Source organism: Aspergillus ibericus, assembly GCF_003184845.1.
Source record: "Aspergillus ibericus CBS 121593 unplaced genomic scaffold BO80scaffold_32, whole genome shotgun sequence".
Taxonomy (NCBI): Eukaryota; Fungi; Ascomycota; class Eurotiomycetes; order Eurotiales; family Aspergillaceae; genus Aspergillus; species Aspergillus ibericus.
This window is the reverse complement of record NW_020292130.1, coordinates 254403-280416: the sequence shown is the minus strand read 5'-3', so window position 1 is coordinate 280416 and position 26014 is coordinate 254403. Positions and strand designations below refer to the sequence as shown.

At 52.3% G+C, this 26014-nt stretch overlaps 11 protein-coding genes across 11 annotated transcripts; 3 read left to right on the top strand and 8 right to left on the bottom strand.

The window, feature by feature from the left end:
- Positions 1 to 296: 296 nt before the first annotated feature.
- Positions 297 to 2553, bottom strand: BO80DRAFT_447033 (M3 family metallopeptidase; the record flags this gene model as incomplete). Its single annotated transcript, XM_025721582.1, has 6 exons — positions 297 to 486; positions 534 to 725; positions 773 to 1073; positions 1198 to 1240; positions 1284 to 2123; positions 2218 to 2553. The coding sequence occupies 6 exons, from the start codon at positions 2551 to 2553 to the stop codon at positions 297 to 299; spliced, it is 1902 nt and encodes a 633-aa protein (XP_025573264.1).
- A 2087-nt stretch (positions 2554 to 4640) lies between these two features.
- On the bottom strand, positions 4641 to 6105 carry BO80DRAFT_427038 (uncharacterized protein). Its single transcript, XM_025719909.1, has 6 exons — positions 5864 to 6105; positions 5779 to 5798; positions 5696 to 5727; positions 5582 to 5643; positions 5399 to 5523; positions 4641 to 5336 (listed from the first exon to the last, which is right to left on the bottom strand). Exons 1-6 carry the CDS (start codon positions 6020 to 6022, stop codon positions 4799 to 4801), a joined length of 936 nt encoding a protein of 311 aa, XP_025573263.1. The 5' UTR covers positions 6023 to 6105; the 3' UTR covers positions 4641 to 4798.
- Positions 6106 to 6263: 158 nt separating this feature from the next.
- Positions 6264 to 9623, bottom strand: BO80DRAFT_427037 (Hid1 family protein). Its single transcript, XM_025719908.1, has 8 exons — positions 9349 to 9623; positions 8674 to 9286; positions 8532 to 8629; positions 8240 to 8482; positions 7839 to 8192; positions 7548 to 7791; positions 6989 to 7503; positions 6264 to 6939 (listed from the first exon to the last, which is right to left on the bottom strand). Exons 1-8 carry the CDS (start codon positions 9442 to 9444, stop codon positions 6427 to 6429), a joined length of 2676 nt encoding a protein of 891 aa, XP_025573262.1. The 5' UTR covers positions 9445 to 9623; the 3' UTR covers positions 6264 to 6426.
- A 120-nt stretch (positions 9624 to 9743) lies between these two features.
- BO80DRAFT_411618 (NPCC-domain-containing protein) lies at positions 9744 to 11138 on the bottom strand. The gene is made up of 3 exons (XM_025717979.1): positions 10944 to 11138; positions 10622 to 10886; positions 9744 to 10568 (listed from the first exon to the last, which is right to left on the bottom strand). The coding sequence occupies exons 2-3, from the start codon at positions 10840 to 10842 to the stop codon at positions 9875 to 9877; spliced, it is 915 nt and encodes a 304-aa protein (XP_025573261.1). The 5' UTR covers positions 10843 to 10886; positions 10944 to 11138; the 3' UTR covers positions 9744 to 9874.
- Positions 11139 to 11303: 165 nt separating this feature from the next.
- Positions 11304 to 13394, top strand: BO80DRAFT_427035 (uncharacterized protein). The gene is made up of 4 exons (XM_025719907.1): positions 11304 to 11937; positions 11987 to 12375; positions 12423 to 13091; positions 13137 to 13394. The coding sequence occupies exons 1-4, from the start codon at positions 11397 to 11399 to the stop codon at positions 13227 to 13229; spliced, it is 1692 nt and encodes a 563-aa protein (XP_025573260.1). The 5' UTR covers positions 11304 to 11396; the 3' UTR covers positions 13230 to 13394.
- BO80DRAFT_503711 (uncharacterized protein) lies at positions 13355 to 14710 on the bottom strand. Its single transcript, XM_025724394.1, has 2 exons — positions 14495 to 14710; positions 13355 to 14432 (listed from the first exon to the last, which is right to left on the bottom strand). The coding sequence occupies exons 1-2, from the start codon at positions 14595 to 14597 to the stop codon at positions 13453 to 13455; spliced, it is 1083 nt and encodes a 360-aa protein (XP_025573259.1). The 5' UTR covers positions 14598 to 14710; the 3' UTR covers positions 13355 to 13452.
- Positions 14711 to 14830: 120 nt separating this feature from the next.
- BO80DRAFT_386602 (mitochondrial 54S ribosomal protein bL19m) lies at positions 14831 to 16104 on the top strand. The gene is made up of 3 exons (XM_025717022.1): positions 14831 to 15073; positions 15141 to 15516; positions 15609 to 16104. The coding sequence occupies exons 1-3, from the start codon at positions 14869 to 14871 to the stop codon at positions 15715 to 15717; spliced, it is 690 nt and encodes a 229-aa protein (XP_025573258.1). The 5' UTR covers positions 14831 to 14868; the 3' UTR covers positions 15718 to 16104.
- Positions 16105 to 16288: 184 nt separating this feature from the next.
- BO80DRAFT_360641 (putative MFS allantoate transporter) lies at positions 16289 to 18355 on the bottom strand (the record flags this gene model as incomplete). Its single annotated transcript, XM_025715974.1, has 11 exons — positions 16289 to 16307; positions 16358 to 16555; positions 16618 to 16711; positions 16759 to 16999; positions 17044 to 17132; positions 17181 to 17398; positions 17444 to 17710; positions 17757 to 17787; positions 17836 to 17869; positions 17917 to 18030; positions 18083 to 18355. The coding sequence occupies 11 exons, from the start codon at positions 18353 to 18355 to the stop codon at positions 16289 to 16291; spliced, it is 1578 nt and encodes a 525-aa protein (XP_025573257.1).
- A 2470-nt stretch (positions 18356 to 20825) lies between these two features.
- BO80DRAFT_149772 (uncharacterized protein) lies at positions 20826 to 21718 on the bottom strand. The gene is made up of 3 exons (XM_025713772.1): positions 21310 to 21718; positions 20971 to 21244; positions 20826 to 20906 (listed from the first exon to the last, which is right to left on the bottom strand). Exons 1-2 carry the CDS (start codon positions 21612 to 21614, stop codon positions 20980 to 20982), a joined length of 570 nt encoding a protein of 189 aa, XP_025573256.1. The 5' UTR covers positions 21615 to 21718; the 3' UTR covers positions 20826 to 20906; positions 20971 to 20979.
- A 1734-nt stretch (positions 21719 to 23452) lies between these two features.
- Positions 23453 to 24036, bottom strand: BO80DRAFT_149632 (uncharacterized protein). The gene has a single exon (XM_025713771.1). The coding sequence runs from the start codon at positions 23811 to 23813 to the stop codon at positions 23508 to 23510; it is 306 nt and encodes a 101-aa protein (XP_025573255.1). The 5' UTR covers positions 23814 to 24036; the 3' UTR covers positions 23453 to 23507.
- Positions 23847 to 25985, top strand: BO80DRAFT_411602 (aromatic alcohol reductase). The gene is made up of 4 exons (XM_025717978.1): positions 23847 to 24335; positions 24412 to 24696; positions 24759 to 25085; positions 25142 to 25985. Exons 1-4 carry the CDS (start codon positions 24249 to 24251, stop codon positions 25520 to 25522), a joined length of 1080 nt encoding a protein of 359 aa, XP_025573254.1. The 5' UTR covers positions 23847 to 24248; the 3' UTR covers positions 25523 to 25985.
- Positions 25986 to 26014: the final 29 nt, after the last annotated feature.

Here is a 26014-nt window from a genome sequence, read left to right as displayed (position 1 = left end):
CGCGTTCCATTTCACGGAGGATCACGTGCCGGCTGACTCCTGAGCCACAGCCGCTGACAGCATGTTGGCCATTTGAATCCAGTGACAATTAAATGGTGAGCTTAGTGAATGGATTTGGATTGAGAGTAATGGAATCTTAAAAATTTTCTGGCGAACCAGCCTCTGGGCTCCCTTTCTGAAGATGTCCTAATCGGGAAGGCCCCCGGAGCCCGGCATCGTATCGTCTTGTATGGAACTGGAAGCCTTCACTATCTACCGAGTATCTTCTCCTTTCCCAGGACCTCAGGGAGCACTGGCTAGAGCCATTCCTGCACCAGCGCATCTGGATTAGATGCACGCCCCAGAAATCTTTCCAACAAGCCTAGCAGATTCTCCTCACTTGACCCGGGCCTCAGCACCGTCTGCCGGAATTCTCTCCATGTCTTCTTGTCCCAAGCGTCATTGGCAATTCGAGTCAGATACAGATCCTGAGCCAGAGCGGCGCAACTATACCCATCAGTCTTTCACAGTCAATTCATCTTGATGTGACTAACCACAAATACGAGTAGTAACCCGCGTCGTATCCAGCCGTGAGATGACCGATCGTCGCAAACTCATATCCGTCTCCGCAAGCGGTATAATCCATCCCTGTGATCTTCTCGAGTCCGTCATACCAGAGCTTCTGGAGATCTATTTCTTGGTTTGGCTCGAGACGGTGGATCTTCAGGTCATAGAGTGATATCGTCCTGGGTCTATATCAGAGATATGATTATGGGAAAGGGAGGTGATATACAGCAAACGACAATACCACAGGCCTTTCCCCATGTACCGACCTCGAATCAGATCGTCCACGAGCTGGTCTGGAATCTGGGCCGGGGGATCCGCCTCTCCGGGATGCTGGGTGCGCCACTGAGACAGCTCTTCCTCGCTTGTTTGTGTATGGTGGCAGCTCAATTGCTTCAGGACGTCTTTCCTCCAGCACCAGTTCTCCAGCATCGTGCTGGGGATCTCGCCAAAATCACGCGGTCCTTGAGAACCATGGAAGCGAGCATATCGCGTCTGGGATAGGAGGTTGTGGATGGTGTGGCCCATTTCTGTGCACCGTTAGAATTGACTCCTTCCAGATGAAGGATGATACTGACCGTGGAACAATGAAATCATCTCCCGATGACGAAGCAAATGAGTGCCGGAGGTTGTTGGAAAAGCGCACATCAGCACCACAGAAGGATGCTGCCTGCTCCCCATTTGGCTTGGAAGAGCCCTAAGCGATGAGTATAAACCCCCAATGGGACAGAACGACTCACACATTGCAAAACGACACTCTGGTTGCCTCGGTACTTATTTTCTCTCCACTGCAGGTCGAAATAGAGATATCCCAGGAACGGCGCACTGGGATCTCTCCCGTCCCATGCGGAAAACACCCGCACGCTCTCATGCCAAATAAAAGGGAAAGCGAGTCCTTCAATGGAATCGAACCGCAGATCCAGCACGGATGCAAAGATATGAAGCATCGCAGCTGCAGTCCTTTCAAGGGGAAAATACTCCGCAATCCTGCCCTGATCGATATCAAACTCCTGTTCGATCAACCGCTGATAGTACAATTGATCCCACGGAGGGAAACCACCACCATCTGTTGGCTTCCCCTGACTCTGTAGATCTCTTCTCCAAATGCGCTTCAGCTGCTCCAACTCTTCACGACCCCGGGGGACAAGTTTCTCTCGTACCTCCGCCAGAAACCCGTCCACCCACTCGATCTGCTTGACTATCCGTCGCTCTAATTGAACGGCGGCATGGTTGGAGTATCCCAGCCGCCGTGCCTGCGCGTCCCGTCGCCTCACAATGTCGTCCAAGATAAGGCCATTCTCCCGGACTCTCACTTCGTTGGCTCGGTACATTTGTGCCCGGGTCTCGGCGGAACGGGCATAAGTCATGACAGCCGTATACCCCCCATTTGCAAAGGGGACGAATTTCTTGCCCCGATTAGCCGGCTCTGTCCCTTCCACCGACTTCACCAGCTCTTTCTCCGGCAGCCCATTCAGGGCATCCACCGTGAACCACACTCCTCCTTTCTCATGGGCTAGATTGCGATGACACAGACGTTCTAGGTCAGAAATTGCCGCCTTTTCCACGCGGTATTCCTCTCGCTGGGCCGGTGTGAGCGACCCGTGCCCCGCTAACCTATAGTCCCGAAGTTCACGCTCCAGCCAAAGCCTGGACTCGGAATCAACCATTTCAGACTTTTCCTTCACAGCCTCTAGCAAGGCGAAAAAGTTCCGCGCGCGCCGTCCATCCGGTCTCCGCGTCAACTAGGATGCGACGTGCTTGGACGAAAGCATCCTGGGTGGCTTTGTCCGGGGCGCCGTATTGTAACATGTAAAGCACATGCACATCGGCATCGATGGCGTTATCGAGTTCTGCGCAGGGCCGAACGACCGAATCATACGTGGCCGCCGCAGGAGTCACGGTGCGGAGAATCTCGTTGCGAACGGCATCGTATTGAGTAACGATTCGCTGCATGGTGGGGAGGATTTCCTCGGCGAGAGGGACCTGGAGCAGGGGCTGAACGGTGGCCATGCTAGACTTCCAATCGTTGACCGGGTGGTTAGAGCAGGCGATAAACAGTCCGAGACATCAATTTATGTCCTCGTACCCCGCACGACGAACAAGGTAGAAGGTGCTGGACAGGGGAGGAGATAAGCATTTGGAATATAACAGGCGAAGACGTGATGCTAAGCATAGTAAGTATTACTGGTGCCTCGACCATCGAGGGGATCAAAGTGTCCATGCGCCGCTAACGTATATTGATGCTGCAGGGGTCAGAAGGCAGCCACCTGCACTCCGTATTGACCACACGATCAGGAGATATTTTCCGGCCGCGAAAAGCATCAGCTAGTAAGATGGGATGGAGGCCAAGACCAGAGAAGCTTTGCCGATCAGAAGCATCCTAGCGAGATAAGGAGTAGGTGGTACAGGTATACAATCCAACAGCCTACCATACAACTATACAAGACCAATACTTGCTCCGCCGGAACTCCTGGCGAAGGAACACATCCTTGCTCCATCATGGAAGATATCGTTCGCCATCACTAGAAACAGAATCTAGCTACGCTCTGACCTCTAATCCTCCACTTCTGCGCTATCCAATGCATAACATGACGAGAACAGTCTTCCCCATCGAACACAATCCCATCCACCAAACAACAACCCCCAGCCTACCCTACCCACACCGCGGATACCGCACCACCGCCCTAGTGACCACCAAATCCAGCACACACTCATCCAGCAGCACCTGCCCACAATGCACCGTATGATTATACTCCCATAGATGACTATCAACCGGCCTTCCCCATAACAACGCCCGATGCATCTTCCGCCACATATACGTGCAATGAACGGTATGATACCTCCAACTCACTCATACATCCAACTTCCCTGCTGCAACCACATCCCGGGGGACTGTCTCCGTTCCGTTGAATTCAGTGAACCATTGCCATTCGTCTAACGACAGGAACTCCGCCGTGAGCTCGGCATCGTGACATGGCTCGAGCACCCAGGCGAATGAGAGTATGTCGAAGGTACAGCCTCGTTGTCGGGCTTCCTCGGGGGTGGTTCCGCAGTTGTTGTATCCTGGGGAGGGGGGGTGGTGGTGGTGGGGGGTATAGAGGAGAAAGAAGAGCGTAAGGGCTACCGCTATGACGACGATGATAGTCACTGATAGCAGCGTTGATGCCCTGATGGAGGGTCGAGATTTCGGTTCGGGGTTCTCGTCGGATGGAGGTGTTTGGATTAGATGCTGGGCTTCGATCTCTGCGGTGGGGAGTTCTAGTGGATTGGAGCTGGGTAGGACATAGTTAGAGATGGCTATTGATGATCGTGTGATGGGCTATGAGTGAACGTACACTGCGGATTCTGGATCGGGATTCATGGTGGATGAGGTCTCGCTTGCTTGCTGAGTTGTGTCGGAGGATAGGAGTGTCTGTGAGATGCGTTCGATACATGATGGTAGACGAGAGGGGATAGTCTAGACTACCGTGGCGTCATCGTGACTCCCACAGCTGGGAGATACATTTACCTTCTCTGGCAATGTCAATCCGAAGCAAAGGCTAGAGCGAGACCGCAGAACATACGATCTACCCAGCAAATAATCGATTTCCACTTCACTATGAAGTTCCTGTTGTACATGACCATCAAATCCAGAGAAAAGCTCACCGGTATTCAAAATGACAGTCCTACAAGTTAATAATCACCAGAGATGACCCTTTCCCGAAGGAAAAAAGAGTGAGAACTTAGATGTTCATTGCGCAATTTACCCTGCTCTGAGAAGTAGGAGACTGGCTGAGAATAGGGAAGTGAATGACGACTCTTTGGGAGATACGTTGAAAAGCCTTATGCGGTGGGTCTGTCGCTTATACTTGGGTGGGCAATTAGTACTGGACTTGAATACTAAGTATCGTATAGCGGTGTCAAATGGATCGTGTATGTATGGTCTAAAGTATTGGGATATCTTGGTGCATTGTCTATAAATTACTACGGTAGTTCACTGGTCGTGTGTGCTTCCCTGGATGCAACAGGAATGTAACTAGGATCAGGATGCTAGTATTACTACCAGTACTACTACTACTACAAGATGCACAATGCGCCAAGGATGTATCTATAGACTGCTTGGTCTCGGCATTTTATTATCAAGAACTGATCAGTGCAATTGCGGTCATTAGTGACCCGAAGCGACGACCGGCCTTAGAAAAAAAACTCCAAACTTTCCTTCCGTAGAAAGTATCAATAATCCTGGACAGTCCGACACTCAGCTGCATAAACGCTTTCAGAAGACCCTCCCCACCGCATCCAAATCATCCGCATTCAACAACAACACCTCCTCCTCCACCAACACCCGCCACACCGAATCCCGGACCCGAATCGGCCAGTACGGCGTCCCCCAGTACCTCGCCCCAATGCCCCTCTCCCCAGCCACCTGAATCTGCTCCCTCAGGAACCCTCGCTGGTCCTCACTCATCTCCCCTCGAAGCGGCCCTACCACTGCCTCGAAGTTCGTCGACGCAATAGGCGAAATCAATCCATCGATATCGGCATACTTACTCTCCTGGAGGGCATGGAGCGGCGCATCCCAGAAGTAGTCCCTGTCTGCCACGGGGCCTACCATATCCAGAGGCGTATTACCGGTTCCGATGACGGTGATGGGTGCGGGGATAACGGTATCGTTGTTCCTTAGGGTGGTGAGGTAGCCTTTTTCGCGGAGGGGTTGGAGGGCCTCAATCACGGCTTGGAAGGTTTCTGGGCCGGAGGTTTTGACGTCGATGAAGAAGTAGAGTGTTTGGGAGGTGGCGGTATCAAAGACGCCACTACCCATCAATTAGTCTATTTGAGTAGATGTGAAAATTGCAGTAGACTGGGGAGGACTTACTTGTTCGTAGGGGATGTCACGAATCGACTCGTGGGGTTCTGGCGTTTCAGGACGTCTAAAATGGGGTTGATGTACAAGGCTTCTAACGTTCGATCCTCAGTCAAGGAGGATTCGTCGTGTCCAACCTGTTCGGGTTGTAAGTGGTGTGGCATGGCTAGATAGATGGGATAGGGGAGGACGAACATAAAGAGTGCTATTGTACAGCCATACATCCGCTTCAGTAGAGATACATCCTTTTGAAAGGGCTAATCTAATTATTAGTATAGTATCAAACACTACAACTGAGTGGTATAATACCAGTATAGAAAGGTATGTCTCTCCAATAGTCACTGTCAATGCACTTAGTAGCTGCGCATATAGAAGGTATCCCAACAACTTACTTGTGTGAATGAACTGGAATCTGAACCGTAGATAATAATCTCAGTCACTGACCAACGGCACAACCTATGCAATGGTTGAACTCACCGGCATAATTCCCCTGGTAAAGTCCGTCGGGTAGCCATAATCATTGCTCCCATGCGTGTTCCTTAATACGCTTTGCAGCTCCGTGGCTCCCGCGGCGGCCAGGCTCGGGACCCCGAGAAGGACCGCAGATGGCGCGACCAGTGATCGGAGGAGGACCATTTTGGTACGGTTTTGACGTTCTAAGACTAATGAATAAATGTAACTATAGCGATTGTCCGAATAAAAGATTGGGTGAAATGATGGAGGTCGAGCCTTTCTGTTCACGGGAGGGCAAGCACAATGAAAGGAGGTCTCCAGCCAATCGCGGCCTCACGTGGTGGCCTTCCGAGCCCGAGGCAACAACTACTACGATACTATCTGCACAGGACATATACATGCTTAAAGCTACGAAAACAAAAGCGACAAGAAAAACAACAACCTGACGCTAACGTCTAAAACTAACTGAACACAACCAGCCCACGCAGACGCCGGGAGGTATCATTCAACATAGGAATCATTAACAAGCTAATATATAAATGACACGTTCATCCTTCACAAGCCAGAAGCAGAACCCAGCAGCACAACTAGACCTCCCGAACCGACGGTGGCCGGGAGCTGGTCTGAGACTCCTGTGTGCTGCTCCGTCGGAAGCTCAAGTTGCCAATGCGTTGCACCAGGTTGCTTCCCACGGCATCGACAGCCCCCTTGGGCGCAAGCAACGTAGGTCCTTGCGCGGCAGCCTCCTGCACCTTAAACAGCTTGATGCCAGTTCCGTTCCAGACACCAACGGTCCCCGGTGTCGCACCCGAGGCGGAGCCAACCACCATCTCGCTCGAGAAGATGAAGCCCCAGAGCAAGGATTCATACCAGCCCATCGAAAGAGCGGACCACTCGAACGAATGCACCCGGACCGGCGAGGGCTCCGAAACAATGGTCTGGATCGCGGGATCTTCCAAAAACGACGGGAGGCTGGTGATCAGCGTGCGAGCTTCCGCGCTTGAAGCGGATCGGAAGGCCGACTCGGGAACATGGGGCGCGATGGCCGAGATGATTGTAAGTATGGTGTGAAGTGGCAGCTCGGCTAACCAGGATTCCAGCTAACATTTCGTCAGTAAGGCGTGATGCTATACAAGAACATCGACTTACCCATGCGGTAGTCGGCGTGAAGCCGCTAGAAGATGTGAGAAAGGCTGCCGAAAGGCTGCTCTGGCTAGTCATGCTGTTTTGCCGCGAGAAGGACGGCTGTCCAGCCGGCATCTTGCCCCGGGCCTTTTCAGACATGCCGCGCAGCTGAAGGGGAACGCTCTCTTCTACAACAGAGGAAATCGAAGGCCGGCGAGACGTTTGCACGGACGGCGAATCCTGCGCCGGCGTGGTCTGCCCCTCTCTTTCATCGTCGGAATCCTCGTCTCCACCGATCGCAAATGGGCTGTTCTCTTCGGGAATGCGACCCAAGGGCGACCGGGTGCCAGAAGAGACCTGGGCATCTTCATCAGAGGGCGAAAGGACAGGGCTACAGGCGAATTCGTGCGACCCGCTCGAGGACTTTCTTCTCTCGTTCTGGCGTTCTATTTCTTGTTGTCCGCTCTCCAGGGTGAATTCTCGCACGGCCTCGAAGCGCTTTCTATACTTTAGAATCGCATACACCAGGAAAGGATTTTCTGCACCAGTTAGTGAGATCCATGAGGCGTGGCAAATGACGTACTGGTAAATTGATGCTCCAGGATCGAATTGATAGACTCCAGCACTGCTGCAAGAAGGATATGGTTGGTCTCGTTGGCTAGGAGAAAACTGGGAGCTGACATGGATGAGAAGAGCTGCAGCAACTTGGAGCATGAGCTGGGCGAAAGATGCTCGACATGCGGGGCAATATTGTTGATGATAGCTAGAAGAGCAGGATACACGGTGTTCAGTTTGCCTTTGCTGGCAGTGATCAAGGTATGGACGGACTAGAACATGTCAGTTCATGTGCAAGACGGAGTGACAAATGACGGACCATGATCAGAAAGTCGGCATACGTTCCCCTGAATCCAGGAATACGGATGCTTTGCGGAAGAGTCTCCTGCGCCTCGAACTTGGTGTTCAAACTCTGGCCGAAATTGGGCTCAACGCTCATCGTTTGCATGATGAAGATGCACATCCTGACCACACCTTGCTTGGAAGGGTCGGATTTGTACACGATAGCATAGAATATACAGAGAATGACAAAGTCATGCGAGCGGTTGGAGTCGATGATGAATGATCTGAATCGCTTGTTGCACTGCAGAGCCTCCCAAAATAGGACCAGCATCTCGGGAGCCCATTTGACCGACCTTTGGCTGCCGGGAAGATAGGAGTTGGTCGCTTGCATCTATACAAATAGTTAGTCAGACTTCAACTAGCGAGCAAGTAACTGACCGGCTGATTCAAGATTCGGGTCATGCCGTCAGTAAGGAACTGAAAATCTTGCGGCCGATGCAATCTTCCAAAGTAGTGCCGATAATAGTTCTTCGGCGGAGCTCCACGACCGTCTTCTGGCACTGGGTATAGAAGGAGGACGAGGAGGAATTGCAAGCAGTAAATGACCAGAATCTGCTTGGGGTCCTTCCAAACGACATGATCGTATGGCACCCTCCATGAAGCTGGATTGTATTTAACCGCCTTTAACCCATTAGCATATATTTCAAGCGCAGATCTATCCAGGACGTACGGTATTCAGTAGCGAGCAGAGTAGAGTCAGTACCACCTGCTTGTCAGAGCAAGTCGTGATATAAGAGATAGCCTTGACACCTTGCACAGGGAGTAGGCCTGAAACTGTTAGCAGCGCCCTCAAAATCAAAGACCATACTCACTAGACGGCATATACATGGCCTTTCCGGTCAATGTAAGCAACAACCGTAGGATTTCGCAGCGGTTGTTCTCCAGCTCTTTAGAGGAGCCCATGGACGTGTTACAACCCACCCCACTCTGCCAGATCGAATATGAAACCTTGCTCTTCGCAGTGGGCAACTGTGGAATTGTGAAACCAGTGTAGAACAACAGCTCCAGCAGATTGTCCATCAACTCCTCCGCCAAAGGCTTCGCATCCTCATAATCTGGTCGCGGGGCGGCCTCTCGATCCTCCGTCTGCGCTTCATCGAACAGCACCTCTGCAGCCACCTGCGACTCTCTTGTTTTCTTCTTGCGACGGCCCCAGAAGAATTTCTCCTCCCAATCCTCCAGATGTTCCGCCTCGTAGATAAAGGGCAGGAGGCGAGTCAGGATGCGGATACAGTTGAGCGCATCGCGGTCGGGGGCGAGTTCGGGATCGGGAAACGAAGGATGATTTTTCAGGATCGTGAGACGCGACGTCACCGAGAGTAACAGCGTTTCAAAGTTGGATAAGGCATGATCGCGAGTCCGTCGTATATCGGCGGGTGTGAATAAGCTGAAGACGTCCTCCGTGGACTCTGGGAGCTCCCAGAACTACGAGGACCAGTCAGTAACCTCCCCACGGGCATCAAATCGCGAACAGCCAAAACACCTACTCTGGCCCAGTAGGGATCATCCGCAGGAATATCCTTTTCCTCTGATAGACGGAAGATGCCCTGTTTGAAGACGAGCTTGGACTCCGAAGCTCCCATGGTGAAGCCGCCAGCGAGATCACGAAATTATTGACCTCATGCAGTTGAGTAATAGCAGATCTCGGTCGGAATGTCCGGTGCGAGGGGGATCCCCGAGGGTGATTTGCTGGGACGTAAGCCCAATCGAGAGAGGCCGCGTGTGAATTATGAACGTGAACTTAGCTTGTGGCATGTTGGCGGTCTTGGGGTCAATGCCTTGGAAGCGGGAACTAGGCCCGTGGAGACCCGGAGATCGACTGGGGAACTCAGCTACGAAGCACGGAGCACCCACGACGCTGCTTGCGCCTGGGGGATTCTCTCTAATGACAAAAGTACTTCATGCGATATCTAATACATATACGGCCTAAAGGTATTTCCGAAGCACCCCGCTAGAAAACACGAGTTTACATGAATCGTCCCTATGCTCCTGGACCCGCCCGCCACTCCTCCACTAAAGACTACCATTGCTGGCGGACAGACGCCGGCTTCTCTCGTACAACCACTTGTTGCTCAAGCCCAGGTTCACCCGCTTGCCACCGACCGGCGAAGGAGTCGGAGGCGCGAGGCTGGACATGGTCGACAAGGTGGAGATGGTAGACATGGTGGACTCTTTGAAGGCCGATTCTCTGAATGAGGAGGTGGAGTCTCTGAATGTGGATGTAGAATCACGAAACGTGGACGTAGATTCTTTAAAAGGCGAAAAGGATGAACTCCGACCCAGCGTGGACGAACCAAAGCTCGGTCTCCGCCCGCTTTCTTTGCCCCCGGTCGCAACGAACTTCTGCATCAACGGACTCGGAGAAGGCGAAAAGGAGGCCCCGGAGGACAGCCTGCGCCCGGACGCGCTGGCACTCGCGGACAATGGAGAGCCAGATCTGCTAGCGGGGCTCGCGTTCCGAGACGCAGAGACCCGGTACCTGGGCGGGGTAACGTACGTCGAGCCCGGAGTCAATGACTGTGTAGCGGGATCCAGTCCGAGCAGCGCACGCTGTGTAGGGGTCAAAGGAATGTCGGAGAAGTTGTCCTTCGGTCGGAAGAGGGGATACAACGCAACCAGCATGTTCAGCGCAAAGATGAGTCGGAGAACAAGCAACGACAGATCAGGGTACGTGGGGAGCTGGATGATATTCTGGAGTAGAAGAGAGCTGTTGCACGCTGGTTAGGAGGAGCAACACTGGTGCATCCGGCCGCCACTCACTATGACTTGAAGCTATTTCCAAAGGTCCAGGTTGCAAGCAAAGCGATGGCGTTCCACACCAGCCGTTTGACATTGCGATCCCCGAATGTGCCAGCATTCTGTCGACGGACCACCTCATTCAGATGCGGATGACGCCACTTCCCTGGTGTTTGGGAATCATCGGGCGTCGCTGCGGCCGCGGACGCAGCTTTGGGGGTGGAGGGAGGGGCTGGGGACGCCATTGAATTGTGCCAGTGGGAAAAGGAACGCTGATTGAAGATCAAAACTAAGCGGGATCAGTACCGCATCTTGTTGCAACGGTGCCAGGGGCGTGATAACTTACCTGAAATAGGAAAATTGCCGTTGACTTACCTGTAGTGGATTAGTTGCAGAGGGATGCAGGAGGTTACCACATTGAGTTGTTTGCGGGTGACGGATTACGATCGAGGGCCCGATAGGATCATACTGTGTCGTTGCGAGGGGGACAGGAGACTTGGTTCGGGCAGTTGTGATGGAGACAGCGACTGATTGTTTTGATGATAAGTGCGGCGCAGGGTCACTCACTGGCAACGCAAGCGCCTTTGGCGCGAAGTTTTCAGCCAACCCGAATCAGGAGCTGGCGGCGGCACTAGTGCGATTAGGCGCCGCGGCTCCCCACATCTGCCATCATAGCCTCAGCCCAGCTCAGCCCCCTCACGTCACTCGCCATCTCACCCCGGCTGAGAAGAAGAGGACAACTTCTCCAATCCATTGTGGTGGATGTCCGACGCACTTCGATAGATACGACTCCCTCATCATGGACTCCAATACGTCCATTGTGGCCAAGCTTGATGCCCTCGTGGCCGAGCTGCTGGCTGACTGGAACATTTACACCACATTGATCGCGGGCGGCATTGTCGCCTTCCTCGTCTTCTCCTTCGTCACGTCCAAAGATACTGATATCCATCCGTTTCTTCTCGCTCGTCAGTCGACTGCTTTCCCCGTCCGACAGCCTGGTGAAACGGCCCAATACCGCAGTCTCGAGACTCCGCATGGTTTCCCTCTCCGATCCGGACTCAACGTCAAGGACCCTGGAGCTCCGAGATGGACAAGTGGCAGAAAGGGTGACCTACGTGATATCTGGAAGGCTGCGGTGCGGGGCACAGTGGAAGAGGATGGTCGAGTCACCGGTAAACAAGGCAAGATCTATACCGTTCTTGGGAGAAAAGCGATCGAGCATTCGTTGGAGCAAGTTACTCAAGAAATGAACGTCATTGGCAGTCGCCTGCAATCCTCCAAGGTGAACACGGTTGCCATCTGTCTGACGGACTCGGTTGAGCTGCTGGCTGCTATCTTCGGTTCGTACCCTTGGTTTGGTCTGTGACTGCAGTGCTAACGATTCTCTAGCGGGCGCTTTCTACGGACTCAAGACGATCATCATCCCCCACAACCTGGACGCAGAATCGCTCTCGACTCTTCTGAAGGAGTCTCAAGCGGAAGCTCTTATTGCCGAGGCCGGCGCTCTCGACCTGTCTCTCGTCGCCAAGGGAAATGATCAGCTCTCGCAGGTTATCTGGGTCGCGAAACTTGGGAGCAGGCATATGGATTGGAACGATGTTCCCGAGGATGTCAAGGGTACTCTGGAGGTGGGTGTCTGGCACGAACTGGTTGAGGCGAAGAAGGATTTGGCTGGACTTGAGGTTCCTACCTGGGACCCAAGCTCTCCTACGCCTTCGGTGACCACCGTCTGGCCGTCCAAGTCGTCCGCAGGCGAGTTCGTCGAGTATCAGCCCGAGGTAGGTTCTTTATTTACCACAACAAGGTCTTGAGCTAATAAGAACAGAACCTGGTTTCGGGTATTGCTGGCCTCATGTACTCTATCCCTCGTCCCCAGCGGATCAGCCCCAGCGATCTCGTTCTCTCGATTGACTCACTTTCGCGCTCGTACCCTCTGTGCCAGATCATGACTGCATTGTACTCCAATGCGTCCGTTGCTCTCAACTCGGTTGCTGGCGAGAGTGTCGATTTTGCTCTCGCCACTGTTGGAGTGTCTCCGACTGTCATTGTTGCCTCTTCTCGCACCATGTCTGATTACCACAGCAAATTCATGAAGCCGCACTCCGGCTTTATCTCCCGGTTCTCTCGTTGGATCCAGGTGCGAAGCTTGGATTCCGGGTACATGCCATCGCATGGCGTGCTGAACCAGGTGGCTAACGTCGGGCCCACCGCCGAACTCTCCCTGGACAAGCTGCGTCTGTTGTGCGTCTCTCACCGCGTCGATGCCGATCCCGAGGTTCAGTTGGACTATGAGCAACTTGCCGACCTCCGCATCCTCACTGGAGCACGTGTCGTGTACGCCTTGAGTGGTCCCGGAGTTGCGGGAGCCGTGTTCCAGACCAACGTCTTTGACTACCGTCGCTTCAAAGGCGCGAGCCACTTTGGCGCGCCTCTGAGCAGTGTGGAAGTTGTGTTGACTGAGGTGCCGAAAGATGCCACAATCGAGGAGGGACAGGTTAGTCGATTGCCCCAGACTTAATTCATCCGCTAACCATCGCAGATCACTGTCTCCGGTCCTTCTGTCATCTCTGGTAAGACCGCGCTGGCAGGAAGAGCTCGCATCCGCGATGACAACACGTTCCAGCTCCTGTAATCACTTGTCCAGCACATGCGCGTTTGAGCGTTTATTCCGGGATTCTTTCCTTTCCTCATTGCCACCTCGATCAAAATTCTCATCATTGCATCATGTTGGAGATAGCACATAGTTTAGTTTCATATCAGGACAATGAAAATGGCATCTATTTCAAATACAGATAGAGCTCCGAACGATCCAAATGGTAATATACAATTCATAATCCGATCACCCCCGACCTCGTCTAGCCCTGGTACAACAGCTGAGCCTGCACCAGACCCACCGTGGGCTTCTGCTGGACCTTCTCCGGCGCATTCTTGAGCTGCTTCGCGATCAACTGGTTCAGCTCATTGAGACGGTTCTTCAAGGCCGGAGCCACCGACCGCTCATGAGGCACGCCCTGCACCTGCAGCGCCAGCTTCATACCATTATAGATGGGGATATTCTCCTGCAGCATCTGATCCACGGCCACCCACTCCGTTGTCTCGCCGTTAAAGTTCCCCAGCGGCCAGCTCCCCAACAACCGCTGACTATACAGCCGCACCATCCCATCCTGATCCTTACCCCCAAACTCACTCAACGCCCGCGCGGCACTCAACTCCAACAGTATCCCAATCAAAAATGGCCTCCGCTTCGGATCCTTAGCCACATCATGCTGCACATGACCCGGCCGCTCCATCAACCCGACCAGTTGCGTCGCAATCGACCACGCCTTCGTCACCTCGGGGCCCTGAAACTCCGCCCGCTGCGCCTTCCGATGCAACTCAAAGAACAATCTCTGCACAAATCCCACCTCATTCAGTTGCACCCCCGTCCGCTCCACCTGCTTCGCACACTCCAACATCACCCCCAGCGCATTCGCCTCCGCCGCCTTCCGCACAATCCACTCCATCCGACTCGACTTGAGCACGCGATTCGACAGTCGCAGCCCGGACAGCAACGGCACCAGGTTCTTCCAGTCTGTGGTGTTCTTCATCAACGAGATCACTTCGATGGCTTCGTTCTTGGTCGGCCGGGATTGCGGGTCCATCGGCCGCAGGAGGAACTCCTCCTCGCCCAGGTTGGCCGTCACGGGCTCTTGTTCCAATCGGTCGGCGTATTTCTGGCGGAACATTAGACGCCGTTGTTGTTGGCCCAGGCTGAAGGGTATGAACAGCTCTTCGCGGAAGCGGTTGAGGGCTTGGTCCAGTTCGGGGGACGTCGTGGGGGTGAAGGTTGGGACGGCTGATAATGCCACTGAATCAGTACTTCTGTAGTCATCTGGGAATCTGGGATTGAATACATACCATGTCTCGAGATACCGCGCGTCTGTGTAATCGACCCAATGGACTGACGAAGCGACGAGGAATTCTGGCTACGGAAGAGCCTTCCCACGGCGTTTTGCGCCATGCTGATCAACCCAGTATCTTGGTCTGCGAGAAATAAAACCAACAAGAATTAATCCCCTCAATCCAACGAGAAGCAATGGCGAACACCCACCGAGAGTGAAGACTTGCTTGCTGTCTGGCGGCAGAAAAGTTCCCGAGCGTCGAATCTGGCCGACTACCCAAACAGGCAACTCGCGGCTTGGCGGAAATTCTGCCGGTCCGAATTCTCGAGATCCGATTGTTCATCATACCCAACGCTGCTCCTGTTGCACACCACGCAGGTCACTCCCACCATGGCGACCTCCTCCCCTATTCTGCAGCAGCTGGGCTGCTTCCGGTCGCTCCTCAGACCCCAGCCCCTAACGCAGCACAGCAACCACCTCGGTCGTCGCGCCCTCAGCACCGTCTATTCCGCGAAGCCTGAGCCGCAGCCTCTGCCGGCCAATTTGCCGGAGCAATTTCTGCGACAATTGCCGTTGCGGATGAGGCCGGATTTGGGTACTGATATACCCCTTCTATCTGATTGATTGATTGGTAGCTAATCGTAATGATGTATGATATCCAGAACGCAAAGCCCGCAAAATCCCTCCCCCGCCACCAGCCCCCCAATGCAAGGACCCCATCGGCGCCGTACAAGAAGCCCAATTGGCGCAATTGGATCCCACCGGCGAGCGGATGGCTTTGTTCGATTACCGACGGAACCCGCGCAGTGTCAAGGTGGGCGATATTCTCCGGGTGACGTTCAAGAACGGGGACCCGTTCTCCGGGGTGTGTTTGAGTATTCGGCTCCGGGGCATCGATACGTCGTTTTTGTTGCGGAATCAGTTGACGCGGGTGGGGGTCGAGATGGCGGTTAAGGTGTTTAGTCCGAATGTGGAGAGCGTGGAGATTGTGCAGAGGACGGAGAAGAGGAAGAGGAGGGCTCGGTTGTATTATATGAGGTGCGTATTTACTGACTTGGGATTTGATCGTGATGTGGGACTTAGTTGGGATTTTGGGAATCGTGCTAACTATGTCTTCTTTTGAACTACAGAAAGCCCAAGCACGACATGGGCAGCGTCGAGAACCTCGTGGCCAACTACCTCCGCCAGAAGAGATCGATTGCCGGCAAGAAGGCGGGCGGGGCGGCGAAGAGACGGTAGATTTTGCATCTCGGCGATGGTCTTGGGTGAATGTATTATTACTAGCATGTATATTTGATTGTTTGGGTTGTTTTTGGGTACTGAATGAGAGTAGTTATACCCTTGTCTGGGGGCCAACCGATTGCAGCGTACACACCTCAACCCTACTATGCTTACTCCAACCACACCCTCGCCCATCCGACTCAGATCAACCCAACTCAACTGAAGAATTAAGAAACACCGCAGATGTACATTAACCCCCACGACCCTCTCGACCTTCCCCTCTTCAAATCCCAAGGATCCTATTATAGGAAGACAAATACTGGTTGTCATTGTTCGGGGAAGGCATGTTTGTGCGGAGGGGTGGGCGAGTACAGTGTTTCTGATGCAGATTGAGTAGATACATTTAAGTGTCCTTATGGGAGAATATTAGTGCTTATGGTGGAGAACTGACTACGGATGGAAATACGCTATACGTAGTAGGGTTGATAGCAGATTTTAATCCGTGGTGGAGTCTAGATAAAAGGTTGATGTGGGTTGCTATGGAAGGATACCACTCCAAGTCCGCGCAATGCCGTCAGAGTATGCGAAGCTAATAAATATACCGGAAGCTGTAACCAGGTTAGCAGTCAGACACCAGTGATCTGAGAAAGGCACCTACTTGAGATTCTCCCGATCAGTCAAATCCAGGAACGCGGTAGAGTCCAGATCTCTCCCCTCAAGACCACCTGCAGTCTGAGACTGGATCCTATCACGTCGTTGGTTCTCCCACCGGAGCAAAAGACCAAGCGTGGATATGAGCACGGCTTCCAGTAGATGACACACGATCATAGACCAGATTCCCAGTTCGTACGTGGGTCTGTGATTCAATACCATTAGTGCTCTGTTCTGCCAGATCATCTTTAAGGCAAGGCAGCTTACTTTTGGCTCTCCTTGTAGAAGAAAGGGCCTGCAATGTTACCCGTGCAGTATCCTAGGAAGAGGACTGCATTGGTGACAACCTTCTTGGTGTGACCTGTAATCATCAGCGTCGTATCCCAGGGTTGAGATGAGGCAACGCACCGGCAGTGTTGGCAATTTGCATACTGAGAATCAGCACGAAAGCGGCATTGTACGGCCCAGTCAAGTAATAGCAGATCAATCGACCGACTTTATGGTCCTGGTGCACAAACCGTAGCCCAAACGCCCCAGCGATGTTCGGAAGGAGGAAAATCAAGACGAATATGCAACGCTTGTTCTCGAATCGGTCGTTGAGATACACGCAAAGCAGAATCGAGAGTGCAATTATAACACCGTAGGGAATCTGCACTGTCAGCCTAGTGCATAATCTGTTGACTCGTCACATACCTGCATCAAGGTTGTCACCAGCGTTGAGAAACCAAAGCCTTGAATGATGATCGTTCCAAAGTTCGAAATCCCACCATTGGGAACATTACCTGGCGACATATTAGCGTGGTCTTACTGAATACGGCAGAATGCCTCACAAACTAAGCCTAGGAAAAAGAAAAAGTAGAGCTTGTAGTCCGAGAAAGCCTCAAGAATCTGGTGAGGTTTGATGTGCTTATTCTCAATACCTGTTTGATTCTCTCTCACTCTCTCAACTGCGATTCGACGCTCCCTCTTGCTGAGAAGAGGTGCCGTGACCGGAGAATCAGGCAGCAGAATGAACATGACTATGCCCCATGCAGCACAAAGACAGCCACTGCAAACCATCAGTATCAGTTATTGAATAGTGACCCAGCCTTACATGACAATAAATTCGTACTTCCACGAAGGAAGAGACCCTCGGATATGACCAATTCCATAGCCGAGAAGGCCGCCAAGCGCGATCCCAAAGCCATTGGCAGTATACCATAAGCCTATACGGACTGGCTGTTCACGTCGCGTGTACCACATACTAGTGATGCGCATGAAGGCAGGGTCTGAGCACGCCTCTGCAGCGCCACCTAGGGCTCGTAGGACAGCAAGCGTGGTAAAGTTATGACATGCTGCCTGGATGATGAGGAACACTCCCCTTGAATACTTAGCAAGAAGTTCAAGACCATCGGTTTCTAACGTACCACATGAAGATGTTGGCTCCGAGATACTTTCCTGTAAGCCAATTAGACCGCATTCATGTAAAGAAAAAGATACTCTTACCAATTGGTAAGCGTTGAAGCAGAAAGTTAGTAGGCTGTAGGTATCAGCATCGGCAGCTCATTCAAAATGTTCCAGACTCACGAATGCCCAAACAAGAAACCCAAAGTAGAAGATACTCGACAGCCAGCTATACTGCGTGCCATGGAGTTCAAGATCTTCCTCTATCCCAAAGATTGCCGCATAGCTCAGAGTTGTCTGGTAAACTGTCAGCCATTGCACAAAAAGGTATGCTTATCGGGGTATCTACCTTGTCAATGTAGAAGAACGCATAGCAGACAGCAAGATATGGTAAAATCATCAAGTCAACCTTGCGGAGTAGCTTTCTTGCTTCTGCCGGCTCAATAGCCTCATGAAGCGCATCTGGATCGTTAAAGAGTGCCATTGCCGTGTCGCCATCGGGTGGCCGCTTCTCGTTCCACTCGGACTCGACATGGTTGGTTTCAGTTCCCGTGGCTATAGATAGGTCGGCTACATTTTCCTGATGGTCAGAATGCGGCTTGGGATCGGATATTCCCGTCATCTTGGAGGACCCAAGGTCTGTTTGTTGTGAGCGAAGGTTGGAGACAGCTAACAGATGTATAAGTGTTGCCTCTAGCAGGGAAGCTATCGCTGTATGAATGCGTTGTTGACACGTCGAAGTCAACAGTCCAGCCTGGTCAAAGGAAGACTGGTCAATGTAGGACTGTTATAGCAAGAAGCCTGGTCATCATGTCCATCGCTGGCACAAGCTTTGTCCTTCTGTGAACCTCCCCAGACTTGAAAGCCCCCAATCCGGGGCGCGGATCTACCAATGATTGGATGCCATCATGGAGACGTGGGGGTCTCAGGCCTGTGCAAGACGTTCTTCACCTCACCTCTAGGCTCATTGCCGACCAACACGGCATATATCACAGCGGAGATAGCCGCATCTTGTTTGCAATCATTGGTTTCCCGGGGCATCGCTGGTATCTCGTCCGCTTGATTGGATCATACGAGGCAGAGGCTCGGAGAAAAGCCGATCGAGACAGGGATGGCTGGAATCTGACTCTGGCTTTGTTTGCGGATCTGGATCTGGTAGGTGGAATAACTGAAGGTTTCCTGTGACATGATGTCGTCGACCAGCTCGGTGGTCTTAGAAGTGCGAAGGAAGCGGAGAAGTGGAGTTGACCCCGCGTGGGGGTGACGATCCGGGGTATCCCCAGCTGCCAGCTCCTCCGCATCTCGACTAGTACCATCAGGCATCAAAGTATAAAGACTAGCATCTGTCCGTTTCATGCTGAGTCCGACGCGGACTGTGGATTCTGATGCTGCTCAGCTGACATCCGCCTGCTAGCGTCATGTACATGGCGCTAGCAAACATCATGCAGTGCTCCGTACATTGAGTTATCGTATCAGCCAGCTTACCTCATTGAAGAAAGTACTATCGGTTGGGGAAAGACCGGTTCATTATGCCGTAGTCATAGAAGGGGCAGTATCGCCAGAGACATCACTATGGGATGTCCATGACATGGTCAGGTTATGGCACGGTCTGAAGGATGGAATCATGTCGGCGAAAGCGAGAGCTTCTCAAGAGGCAGGCGCTAGACCCAATCAGGAACCTATGCTTCAACAGGTCGATACAGCCCTTGAGCTGGTCGATCGAAGGAGAGCCTTTACCCGATGCTTCTGTATCCCAAAAGAATCCCTGAGTAGTAGGACACCCGGGTTTCAGAAAATAAGCCTATTATGGGATTGAGATGATGATCTGAACCAGCGACTACATCGCGTCTATTCAATACCCCAAACAGGAATACGGAGGGTCATGGCAAAAAGAAATGCGGTGAAATAAATCGAATAGTCCCCTACTGACGAATGGCCAGACACCCAGACACACGGCGAGTTTGTCTAGCCAATGAGTACCGGATACTAGGCAAGGTTCATTCTCAAGCTTCGGAACCAAGATCTGATTCATTAATCTCTTACTATATCGCAGAAGGATCGATAAGCTAAGCCTCCGTCTTCTTGTCTCCGGCCTAGGCCGTTGCATCAGGCAGCTACTCGACAATCTGCACCATATCATCACTGGTGTGGGGGTGAGGACAACTCAAGCATAAGGTCTTCATAAATCTATCTTCCAACTCTTTGGAAACCATAGTTGTCGCTGATCATAACAATGTGAATAGATGTGTCAGACATTTAACAGGAAGCTCATGGTGTCTGGGCTCAACTATCAAGATGGCTATCCCGAATTAGATATCTTTTGTCCAAGGAGTAATCTAAGCCTTCTGAATCTTTAAAGGCAATACGATCTTAGGAGATCAAGTAGACGGCAGCCGTATCAATGGTAAAATACCGTGAATTGCTAGGTCCTTGCCTATGGTGACTGATGGAGAAGCGAGGAAATCATAGTGGCAGTGTGCTGCTGGAGAGCATATTCGTCGTACTGGTCTATGTGCTGGAAGTAGACGATTAATGATGCCAGACTCGGTGTTTGAACAATGTCAAATTGCTTGTAATTGCATTGGAGTGATGTTTCCAGAACACCACAAATGTAAAGCAGTGTGAAAATGCCTCGGAGGAGTTGACCAAGATGTTAAGATGCACTTAACAAACATCAGATAGGTCCTCCCGTTCTCGACTATACACTATCAAAATTGGATGGTGTGCTGTTTTCGATTCCAGACTCATTGTTTGGGTATGGTCAGAAACACAGGCGGTCTCTTCTTCGATAGGTGATAGGTGCTGTATATCATTAGACTGACAGTAACAAGCAATTATGCATGTAGACACCCAAATTGAAGACGGAGATGTCCTGCTGGTACAGACGACTTCTCCAAACAGGGACGCGAGCAATCCAGCTCTGAGCTATACATAGAACATGTGTTCCGCAAGCAAGCCTGAGTGATGATTGGGAATTGACAAGGACACATGGCACAAGTCATTCCTTGTAAGCTACGGCTATATGAGCATACGGCCGAAATGAAGCCTAGGCCAGGCTATCTAGAACCCCTGTCGTGTGGATTTGTAGCCCTGTTAAGGGGTGCGTGAGAAGATGTGCTAGACATCCAGGTACTGGCTCAACGTTGGGGCCTCCGGGTAAATACCAACCGATGCTTGTTTCAATCGGGTCGTTGGCTTGGTTTCTCAACTGGGTGAAAAGGATTGTTCCAAGGCTACCTAAACATATTATTCCCAGACAATTGATGCAGAATTACTTGAGCGCCAGCCGTACATGGTGGCTGAAGCATTGTGCAGTAACAGGCAATTTTCCGAGAACAGCGCGGTCGGGGACGCTGCCAATCTGCTTGGCCTTTCGTTATCGATAATAATGGACGAATGGACGAATGGCCGCCAAGCGATCGTGCAATAAGACGGCGGTTTCAGCGCCGACGAGCCTGGTCCCTTTGCAGGTGGAGTGGTATGCAATTCGTTGACTGATGGCGCTAAGGGACTAGTATAGACAGGGAAGAATCAACATCAATCGAATAGGCCCATGAAATGGTGGTGCGAACAGACTCATCGTTGCCAATCACATGCTTCCAGGTGAGCTCGATGATTGACTGATCTCTCACTTGGTCATCAGCTGGGCGGCTTCCTCTACTGGGTCTGATGGATGGAGGTGTCAAACTGTCAATCAGTCGGGTGGTCGACCGGGTCCAAATCATCAAATGGCGGTCATGATGTTGGTATTTTGTACCCCGTGTGCGGAGGATCGAACGATAGTGGCGCCATTTTGCGCCCGTGCCATTCTGCCGGCTGGCTATCGATAGGGACCAATAATGGGGACTCGCAAGAGTTGAATGCGAGGCATGTGGCCGCATTGGGGCAAACCGATGTGCCGCCCCCAAACATCGGACGAGTTGCAAAATGCAAAGGAACCTGGTGGTTGATGTTACATTGATTGCTCCATCCGCATTCCCATTTCCCACCCCCTCCTTCTGCCCGCAATTTCCATTCCCCACCGTTTGGAGAAAGGGACACTATCTGGGCCATTATTGAAGGGGAGGGGGGGCCCTAAGCCCTTTCGCGTCTAGCTGCATGCCAGGCTCGGAGCTCTCCTGCCCGCGCCCTCCAATACCCGACGAGAGCACCCAGTGGACACTGCTGACTGGACTCTCCTCCCACACCGACTCCCCAGGTCGAATAACACCATCTCGACGGCTCTCGGTCGCAGCCTAGGAGATACATCAAGTGTGCAGATGACCCTGGTTGCCATTGGCGGAAAGGGCCGTGAGCCCGTGACGGACCTGCAGATCGAGCAAAGACGAGGGTGGGAATTTCTCACATGCCCCAACAACCGCCTGGAATTCCCCCAGAAATCACTCGGCATTAAATAGTCACGATCCTTCGCCGTGCTTGATCGCGGCTAGTCCAGCGCAGTTTGTTCTGTAGCGGTTGATCCACCTCGCCTCGTTTCAAGTCATTGGCCCATTGCCGTTGAATGACTGCAGTAGTGCGACTGCTAGATAGGCATCGTCTGCCTACTAAACGACCAGGTTGCGGTTTCCGATTGTATCTTATTGTATCGCTCTTGGGGACTTCGGAGAACCTGCCTTTCGCCTAAACTGCAGCGGGTATGGGGTACCGTGGAGATCGATCCTAACCGTTTGGTTTCACTGCGTGGGACGTTGGTTCGATCCAGAGCCTGGTCTGTAAGAGATGTCCATCGTTCAGAGTAACGATCATCCAGTGGTGTTTGGATTCCGAGACAAGCCTCCAAGAATCAAGAGATCATTGGCCTCGTAGCTGTCAGTAAAGTTAGTAGGAGACCAGGCCAATATCTACAATTCAAAGTCTAAGTGGCTATCCGACCCGATGCCAGGAACAGGAGAGAACGCTTATCTACGTCTCGAGATCCAGATTCCTGGCCACCAAGGATCATGAATCGCCGCAGCCCATCATATCAATCTTAAATGGATGAACGGATATTACGGGTTTGCGGATGGGGCCCCCGAGAGGTCTCAACTGCAGCAGGATAATTGCCAGACTCTGCATCACTGGTATGAGCTGCCTACGAAGTTGGCCTTGTGGGTAGATAGGGCCGTGAAGGTGCATCAACAATCAACACCAGGTCATCCGCCAGAACAAACCCAAACCTGGGTCAATGGCATGAAACCGCTATTGTTGCCTTGCTATTACTATCCGACCGTGTCGCGAAAGCTTCAAGGCTAGTTCAAATTGCAAATCTGCTTTTCTGGTAGCCGCCACAATGGATTCCAGCGCACTGGGCGACAGTTCTCTTCGCAGAATTCTGGAGAACCGCTGACTGTAACCATGGGACGAGTACCTATTCCGCCAATGGTAATGATCGTTCCAAAGGAGCCATGCCACATGTCGTCATGCTCCCAGGGTTGCAAAAGGTCATGAATATGAAGCCCGCCACGCAGATCCGAAGATCCCTGACGTGGGGGGGTATGGTAAAGCACCAGACGCTGTACTCCGTAATATGCATCCTTATTAAAGCTGAGATTTTGAGGGGAAGTGACCCTCTGCTCCCCGCATTATGCACAGAGGAGTCGAAAGAGGATGGAGTGGAGGGGACCGGATTTCCAATAAACCAACACTTTGGATTGAGATGGGACGGTGGGACACACAAAGGATAGGTACCTGCCCGACACCCACTGCCGTGGGACGATGATGGTAGCACTGGGTCATAAGGGGGGCAGGATGATGATGATGCTGCTTGTTCGTGTGGTCTGAGACACTGTCAGTGATCATGGAACCCCAGTATCGTCACTGGCCTTACGGCTTCCCGGGCAGGGGAATGGCAAGTGACGTAATTTCCCTTTGGGTTTGACTCCCGAGCCACCGGGCCGCAGCAGAGAGTAACGCCTTCTGGGGGCCGACTTTCCGACTAGTACTGCCGCTAGTACTAGTCGTCCGGGTGCAGGGTGCAGTAGTAATGAGATGGGGGAGGGGAAAACATAATATGTATGTAATAAAAAAAAATAAAACACGTTAGTAAAAATGAAAAAACTAAAGAATGCGAAAAGGATCTGGAGGCTGCCACCCTCCCTCATCGTGGTGGTCTAGAAGACCCTCTCGTAGCAATCAGGATATGATGACGCAGGATGGGCTCCCGGAGGACTGCCTGCGTACGGAGTACAGCCGCCCTTCCTTCTCCAGCCGATTCACACCTTTAAGGGGGCGCGTTTCTTAGGAGCTTAACATCCACAATCGACCCACCGCTGGCCACTTCTGGATAAGAGAAAAGTGGGTAGTGGCCATCCTCCAGTGGGACGCTGACCTTTATAACCTCGAATGACCCTCCGCCTGGCCTGGAAACGTCAACGTCAAAAATACATACTTTGGAAACAGCAGGGAGAGGAAACCTGAATTCTTCCCCTTCCTGATAAATCCCTACCCCCCAACAGCCCCCAACCAACCGACTTGCATTATTTCGATCGAACGAACAATATCTCTCCCACGAATCATTGCCACTTTCCACAATCATCATGTCGCGAACTAGAGTTCTGCTGGTCGGAGCTGCAGGCGAGACGGGCGGCTCCATTGCGAGCGGACTGCTCGAAAACCCCAACTTCGTAAGAGACACCCCCCTCCTTTCTTATCCTTTCCCCGTTGAGCCTTACTAACTTCGCATCCTTCTTGGTATCGTAGGAGGTTCATGCGCTCGTGCGTCCCCGGTCGGTCCAGAAACCTGCCATCGTTGCTCTGCAAGAGCGAGGTGTCCAAATCCGCAAAGGTGATCTCAAGGGGCCTGAGGAGTCCCTTGTCGACGTCTTGACTGGGATCGATGTGGTCGTCAGCTGCGTTGGGCCTGCGGAACAGCAGGATCAGATTCCCCTTGCCAAAGCGGCCAAGAGTGCTGGAGTCCAGCGATTTGTCCCCTGTGGCTTCATCACTGTGGCACCTCCGGGAGGAATCATGTGGTTGAGAGACGAGGTACGTTACTGACGCTGGGCACGCCATGTCTTCCGCCGCTCATCAGCTGACCCCCGCTCCAGAAAGAAACGGTCTACAACCATGTCAAACAACTCCGACTTCCCTACACCATCATTGACGTCGGCTGGTGGTACCAACTCTCCTACCCCCGCCTGGGGTCCGGAAGGACCGACTATGCCATGACCACGGCGAACAACGAGATTGTCGGTGATGGAAATACTCCCCTCGCTTTGACGGATCTGAGAGATATTGGCCGCTACGTCGCCAAGATCATTGTCGACGACAGGACACTCAACAAGATGGTCTTTGCGTACAACACGGTGTTGACGCAGAACCAAATTTACGACCTTCTGGAGCAAATCAGTGAGGAGAAGATCCAAAGGAACTACGTAAGTAGTGTGACCTGCTTGACCGTTGGACATCCACTTATGATATCTCGCCGCAGATTCCCGAAGAAACCATCTACACCAGAGTGCTTGCAGCTCGACAGTCCAGCGAGACTTATCCCTTCGATCCCGTCAAATTTATTCCCCGCTACTTGGCCGAGAACCAATTGTCATGGGGCGTCCGTGGCGACAACAACCCTGAATACGCCAAGTACCTGGGTTACTTGACCTCCAAGGACCTGTATCCCGACTTCGCCCCTCACGACTTTAAGGAATACCTTGAAACGGTTGTCCGAGGCACAGCCAAGGGCGTCTACACCGACCGTGTGATCTCCAAGGCACACCAACGGATGTTCCCCCGGAGTGAATCGAGCGATTCTCTCTACACTCGGATATTCCCGAGAACCGAGTCGAGCGACTCTCTTTACATGTCTAGGTAATCTTCGACAGGTACTTGTTGATTTACCAAGAAAAAACAAGGTTGAGGCGACGCTAGACGTGCCTCCCGACCCGGCGCGATGTGTATATGACACCATTCTGTGAAAGCCACATCATATGATGATGGCTCTTCTCTTTCTGCCCTCTTCATTTTGGAACACTTGCTTCTTCTTTCTATTCCCTGGGGTTCTAGACCGGCGTTATGTATTTATGATGGCTTATGGTTGCCTGAGTGGGAGACGCTTACCGCTCATTGTTTTGATTGATATACCAATGTATTCGAGAGGCTTCCGGCCTATCATCTGAGACTGTGTCCAGCCAAGCCCGAAACTACTTAGTATCTATACCCATGCGATTCCGAATCAGACCTAGTTGGTTCTATGTTAGTCTCGGTACCTTGAGTAGTGAATGTACTCGGAAGGGCAGGTGCCTTGCGGGACCCCAGCACCCATGCTCCTTCCCCATTCACCTGTCCACTTTAGCTGGAATCTCGC